General features: G+C 32.5%; 1 protein-coding gene across 2 annotated transcripts; it reads right to left on the bottom strand.

Annotated features, from left to right (window-relative positions):
• Window positions 1–584: 584 nt before the first annotated feature.
• On the bottom strand, window positions 585–1,668 carry LOC108760290 (uncharacterized). Of its 2 annotated transcripts, XM_018506160.1 has the most exons (3): window positions 1,384–1,668; window positions 1,104–1,275; window positions 585–985 (listed from the first exon to the last, which is right to left on the bottom strand). In XM_018506160.1, exons 2-3 carry the CDS (start codon window positions 1,248–1,250, stop codon window positions 767–769), a joined length of 366 nt encoding a protein of 121 aa, XP_018361662.1. In that variant the 5' UTR covers window positions 1,251–1,275; window positions 1,384–1,668; the 3' UTR covers window positions 585–766. The 2 variants fall into 2 exon arrangements, with proteins under 2 accessions (XP_018361662.1, XP_018361655.1); XM_018506153.1 differs by lacking the exon at window positions 1,384–1,668 and having other exon boundaries at window positions 1,104–1,334.
• Between the last annotated feature and the right edge of the window lie 5,876 nt (window positions 1,669–7,544).

Genomic DNA, 7,544 nt, shown 5'->3' with positions numbered 1-7,544 from the left:
TATAAAGATTAAGTTAGCTCATGGTCTGTTTTACGGACAGATGTATCGGTTTACACTGCACCCCAATTTTAAATTAAAAATCGTATTATGAAAAGACTAAGAGAAAAAATAATATAAATAAAACATATTTCGGAAACTACAAGTATATTTAAAATGACGTAATATTATCAATAATATAGTCACTATTATTTAAACCTCACAATTTGCAAAAGAAAATCGTAAGAATTTTATTTTCGCATTTGTAGAAATCGTTTTTAGCTGATTTAATATAAAAACAAGCCACAAACCTACGAATTATGAGTTTGTACTTCTTTAATTAGCTAAACAGATCATGATTTTATTAGTATTAATAAAGTACAATAGTTAGTTTCCGAAAAATAAGGGGGTGTCACTTTAGGAGACCTATGTCAGTATCGGCGACTTTCTTCTATTAGATAAATTAAATAAAGAAACGTTATATTAATTAAAAATTTTTTTTAGAAATACTCTCTTATAATAAGCCATTTTAAATTTGTTTGGTTGCTATCGGTACTTAATTTTTTCAGAAAATTTGGATCAAATCTATATATATTTATGGTCTCAAATATGTTATTAATAACAGTGATTTTTATTGGGATTAAAACATCCCAGGTGATCGTTTACATAAAAAAAAAGTCAGATGACTATTCCCCGGTTAAAAAACACAATTCAAAAAGGAATCAAGCGATTACACATTTAAACATGGGAATCGAGATTAAGTACTACTGCGAAACACGTTTGTAAGCCATCACATTAGCCATAAACTTCTCGGGGTGGGCCGCCCGTAAACGAGGACTCTGTAGTGAAGTCCTCGCGAATACTTTGACCAAAACTTAAGTTTGACGAAGTTGTAGCCGATTCCGCCAGCGGTGACCCACGCCGTGCCGTTATCTTCATCATCGGAGAGCGAGTTGATACGTATGCACGTGATTTTCGCGTCAGTCGGTCCATAATCCGCCTCTACCTCCTAGTTACAATCGAGAATCCTTTGTGAGTGGATTAGGGTAACTGTTTATGAGTGGATCGAAATTCAAAAGAGGTCCATGTGCGATTAACAGGACCCTTTGTGATAATTGTAAACGCACTTGATAACCACCGATTCGATACGGTCTTCTAACCGCATATTCCCAAATTAGCTCGTCGTCGACGCCTTCTTGACACTCCCAGACTTCCTGTGTCGTCGCAAGCGAAACGGCGCAGAGAAGCAGAGAAGCTAAGAATCGAAACCGCATGTCTCCTCTCTCGGTCCTCGATTTCCTTCGACGATGAATGATGCGCCATGGAAAGAGAATATCAACCATTAACGAATAGAGATATCGAGGGAAAAAGTAAAAGAAAAAGAAAAAGAAAAAAAATGGAACATACAATAAAAGTGTGTTCTTCACTCTACACGATCCTTCCGGATATTTTCACGGGAAGACGACGGTTTATTGTCGAGCGACCGGCGGACTCCGGATAGCACTAACCGAACGAATGATATTAATAGCCGATATGTCGATACCCACCGAAAGTATCCCCTTCTGGAATACAATATTTACTCGTCGCTTTGTAGCCGTGGAGATTAGATACAATGTCGGTATCGTATATCCGCCTGCCCGTGTTGTTCTGAGAAGAGCGGATGGATAATCGACGAGCCTGGCCTGTTCTCTATTACGCAACTCACATCGAAATCGTATAACGTGTACATTATGGATCCTGGTGGCGAGTGCTTAAAAACGATCGAGTTTTGAAAATCACTAAGGAAATGAGTTACGCGTCTACGGATAAAAATATTTTGTTGAATTAATTACTGATATTCTGATGGATTTTTATCAAGGAATTTAATCAAGGAAATTCTGAACGTTAGTTATCTCAACTAGAATTCTAGTAGATTTAACTAAAATTCTGAATTGTGTTCATTTTCCATCAGAATTTCAATTAATTCAACCAAACATTTTTCTCCATGCACTGTTAAATTCGTAATGCCAAGTTATATCCAATTGGAATTATTTTTAATCATTTCTATTATTTACCATTACTACTCAATATGACGTTAATTTTACTTTTAAAACAATGGAGTTAAACAATTTAACTTAAGAAAATATGTTAAATTTGATTCCATTTTTTTTATTATTTATTGAGTACATATGGACGTTATTTACTTCGAAATTAATCACAGAAATAAATTGATTTACATTTTAATACTTATGAAAATTAATTAACTTAAGAGATTTGGTTACATTACATCTTTAACATCTAGCATTGTACGATCAAACGAGTTAAATCCATTTCTATTATTAGATAGATTGACTTTAATCTCAGTTTAACATACTTTTTATCTTGTTCTAGTTTTAAGAATCAGATAAAGGTAAAGAGCAAGTTAACCTTAATCGGTATTTATTTCGAAATTTTCTTAACTAGTATTCGCGAGTCTAGTGTACTTATAAAATTAACATATCTCTACTTAAAATTAACATAAATAATTGAACGATTTTTTTCATTTTGAAGATCAAAATTCGAGGAATAAAATTATGTAATTTAAAATTATATAAGGTTGTGAAAAACATTTGTTATAAATAACATTTTACAACACAATTGAAAGAAGAAAAAGTCCGGGTCCACTGGACTCGCAAATATCGATTAGGGTTAAACCGAGATGAAAGTTAATCTTCATTGGTAGAAACATGGACATTAGATGGATACGTTCCCTGTTGACTGCAAATTTTCATGCAACCCTCTGAGAATTCGAAGCAAACTGTCAAACTGTCACGCGACTTATGAATCGCTAGTTGAAATCCTAGGACTTAAAAGGAAATAGCGAGAATTCCATGTATCTTTATGTTGCGACGCGATGCTTCTTCGCCTTTTTCTTCCAAGAATGTCTCATATTTTCGTAATTATTTGAACAAGAAAAGGCACGATGTTATTTGATTTGACAATGTTCTGTTTTTTTTTATCGAATTTCTCGGTACCTCCAAGTATATGACTGCAAACAATACTGTGTAATCATTAATCATCATCACATATGCAAAATCAACTTTGCCAACCCTGACCTCGCTGACAGCGTTATTCTGCAACGGGTATCTCACTGATTATATTTAGAGTAAACTAGGGTATTGTGGCCATACGGAAAAGATGGCCATAGTTTCTCCAATAATTGATAAATAGTGCATTTTTATAGTCATTCTTAAAGATAATCAATATTTACAGTAGTTCATATGAGTACACTGTTCAAAATAACAATATTATAAATATTATCTAATATTTTTTCTTTCGACTATCTGCAAAGTTTTGTACGTGTCTGCTAAAAACTGTTATAATGTCTAACAAATTACAGTTAAGCTGCCATAATCAACATTACATACACAATAAAGGTACTTAAATTGTAATGTGACCTATAATTAATACTTTTATTTTCACTATTTATCTATAAATACTATGGCTATCTTTCTTAATATCATGGCCATCTTTTCCCTAAAAATCAGATAAGATGGCCAATGCGTACTTTGTAATATTTTGATAAAACTAAAATTCTGTTAAGTATTTTCTCTTTAATTTCGATAATATTTGTTACTTTAAGCTTCAGTGAAAGTAATACCCCAAATATTGTTAAAAAGTAACAAGAATAAATGTATGTTTTTTGCATTTTAAAAAACTATGGCCATCATACCCGAGTTTACCCTATTCTGTTTTTATGTGAAACCCAGCTTTATCTGCTCGAATTTGCGAAGCTATACGGGAATCGACTCCGATTATTATAAATCTGTACGTCCCCATTGTATACAAAATTAATTACTGAACTACTATACATAGATAATATAATATAGATAATAATTAGAAACTTAAGAATGTACTTATAGTCTCTGCAAAAAGTAACTGCAACTGAAATTGAAAATTTAAATTTTCCGTATAAAAATGAATGATGCATACATATGAAGTTTAATATTATATAATTAATATTTATATTGAACAATACAATTTTATATTTTAAATAAAAGTTTCTCATTTTATCTTAATTATATTTTTAAATTTATATCTATTTCTTGTTGAAATGATTTTTCATTCAGATTCTAAATCAAAATTTTTGTTTTACTTTTATATATTATTTAAAAAAAACGAATTTTTTAATATTTGTTTTATTTTGTTAAAAACAATATTGTACATATAATATATTCTTAAAACCAATCACTAAATTAATTATAAACTCAAATATGGCACTATTCCTTTCTCGACGATCGACCATGATTCATGGAGTCAAATAAGAATGATTCAGAATGTGCCGCAAGAAACGAGAAGCTAGTATGAGAAGAACTTTTCGATAATTTGCAATAAAGAAGAGAAGCAAAATATCCGGCTAGTTACAACTTAGCTATTTTCTATAATCTTTTAGTAACAAGCATTCTAAAACTCTCCTTAAAACGTCTTACTAATAATCCTACTCTTTGCGTTTCAAATGATGTTTCATAAAATTATTTAAAAGTGGATCTGCCTACATAAAATCAATGCTGATTGGCCGTATTTTGCATAGAGCGTGTCTCTGAAGTAACAAGTGCCTCTTTTTAGTCTAAACGGCGTGAAAAGCGTATTTTCAAGCAAAAGAAGAAAGGGGATATTGAATTGTAAAATATTGCAACCAGTAGCGAGAGGTAAATGACTGGCAGTAACCAGACCATCGCTATGTCAGCCAGGTGAATCGGTTCCCATAACGCCGTGCCTGGAACCACGGCGGCTCACGTTGCCTAAGGAAATGACTTTACTTCTTGTTCTCTCCACGCCTCTAAACCAAGTTAGTAACATCTTAAGTAGAAACGGAAGGAGGCGTCGCTACCTCTGTGAATGAGAGCTCGGCTAAGTTTATGGGTAAGATAGACGCCCTTATCGCGTGCCTTTTCTGAAGGAAAGTAAAAAATGAGAGAAGGGTACTGGCGTATATCGATTTATTTTACTAGCCGTCGTCAAGGAACTGCATTTCAATATTATCGCATGATAAGGTTGCGTTACACACTTTATTGCCGCCATTGTCCAAACTCCGACTCACACCCTTGCTCAGTGAAAAAAAGGAATAGAGTCGACTCGTGACTTTCATTTCCGTCTTCGTTTGTAATGAAAGATGCAAGTTCATCAGAAAGTGAATACTTCGTGAGGTATCTTTTATTTTACGCAATAGAATGGCTGGAATATATAAATAAAATATCTGGTGAAATATTCGCTTTCTAAGATAATCTTCTCTTAACTTAGACTTATCTAAAAATATTTTTATACTTATATATATACCTAAAAATATTAGAATAGGAAATATTATAAATGTTATTTATTCATTCACCTTGCAGAAGTAATCATCAGAATATATCATCATAAATAGCGAGATAAGTTGAAATTGGGTCATCAACACAGCTCGCATTGACTTTTGAAGATAGATAATTATCATTTTCAAAGATAATTCTGTATATCTCGTGTGTATGAAGCTGGCGTATCATTTGGTGGAAACTCATAAAATATTGAGAGTTCTGAACGTATTTTCAATAGTTCTATAGTTCTAGATGGATAAAACTAATAGTTCTGCCCTCTAAAGTGGAAAAAAAGTAAAAGTACAAACTGAGACGCCAGGTTCACGCAGCGTCTCATTTTGTTCTACGCAAATTTTGACCATAGATTCTTATAGGATTTTGAAAAACAAAGAGTTCTAGATGAGTTTCCGAAAGAGTTCTGGCGATAAATAATGTTATTTTTAATTTTTAATAATATTTTAGCCCAAAAATACAATTTTCAGCAATAAAGATGAGATGCTGTCCAATTATCGACAGTTCTGAGAGTTCTGTGATAATTTTTGTGCAATACTGAGAATGTATACTAATGCCTTCCGAAGAGTTCTGATAAAAATTATTTACATATATTTTGTAAATAAAAATTATTTACAAATTTTTTTAAACAATTTTAAGTCACGAAATAGCTCTTTTTATGCTATATGTGTGAGACGCTGTCCGATTTCCGACAGTTCTTTGATGTCTTTTATGTTTTATTTATTTCTGTATGTATCCTGTTATTTGTACTAATGATCAACACATTAAAATAGTTATGTATTCTTGTAATAATACGGTTAAGTTAATGAGAAATGGTGCCGTGTGGTTAATGAAATGTTATAGCGTGTGTTGTTAACGTTTCAATATTTTAAAAAATAAAAATTTATTATAATAGGTGCTTACTATTGTATATTTACATATTAACGTCATGATGTTATATGTCGAGCTACTGAAGAAATATTTTTATATGCATTTATTGGAATGTGTCAACCTATTCGCGGAGATATTATTAAGGTCCCTGCTAATTATTATACCACCTGCTCCTGTAATGATTTTATTTTGTAATTATCTCGTTCTTAGCGCAACCCAGAACCACGACGTGGACGTCTCACAGAACTCTCTGATTTCAACCAGCGTCTCACACATATAGCATAAAAAGCATTTTTCTCGGGTATTAAAAATTGTTTAAAAAATTGGTAAATAATTTTTATCATCAGAACTCTTCGGAAAGCGTTAGTATACATCCGTAGCTACACGATAAGCACAATAAGTCTAACAGAACTGTCTGATTTCGACCAGCGTCTCACACATATAGCATAAAAAGCGTTTTTCTCGGGTATTAAAAATTGTTTAAAAAATTTGTAAATAATTTTTATCATCAGAACTCTTCGGAAGGCGTTAGCATACATCCGTAGCTACACGATAAGCACAATACGTCTCACAGAACTCTCTGATTCCGACCAGCGTCTCACACATATGGTATAACATAAAAAAGGCCTATTTCGTGACTTAAAAATTTGTAAATAATTTTAAAAAATTTGTAAATAATTTTTATTATCGGAACTCTTCGGAAGGCGTTAGCATACATTTAGTATTGCACAAAAATTATCACAGAACTCTCAGAATTATCGATAATTGGACAGAATCTCATCTTTATTGCTGAAAATTGTATTTTTGGGCTGAAATATTATTAAAAATTAAAAATAACATTATTTATCGCCAGAACTCTTTCGGAAACTCATCTAGAACTGTTCGTTTTTCAAAATTCTACAAGAATCTATGGTCAAAATTTGCGTAGGACAAAGTGAGACGCTGCGTGAACCTGGAGTCTCAGTTTGTACTTTCACTTTTTCCATTTTAGAGGGCAGAACTATTAGTTTTATCCATCTAGAACTATAGAACTATTGAAAATACGTTCAGAACTCTCAATATTTTATGAGTTTCCACCAAATGATACGCCAGCTTCACACACACGTGTATTTCGCGAAATGTTTACTGTCAATTAGTTTACTGTCCTTATATTTAATCGTCAATCACGGTCTCGGTGTATTTTCATCTCTAACATGATTTCTTTATGCCGAGGTACATGGAGGAATTATCAGTGATAAAATTATCGCCAGACAACTTTTGCATATCGCGTCTTATCAGGTGAATTTTTCCGTTAACTCGCGAACATTTCCATTCACTGGTTTCTTTTTTATCATCGCCGGAAAATTGATATTTCAGAGAGAGAGAGAGAGAGAGAGA

This window comes from Trachymyrmex cornetzi, unplaced genomic scaffold (assembly GCF_001594075.2).
Source record: "Trachymyrmex cornetzi isolate Tcor2-1 unplaced genomic scaffold, Tcor1.1 scaffold1075, whole genome shotgun sequence".
Classification (NCBI taxonomy): Eukaryota; Metazoa; Arthropoda; class Insecta; order Hymenoptera; family Formicidae; genus Trachymyrmex; species Trachymyrmex cornetzi.
The sequence above is the reverse complement of the archived record's forward strand: the minus strand, read 5'-3'. Positions and strand labels throughout refer to the sequence as shown.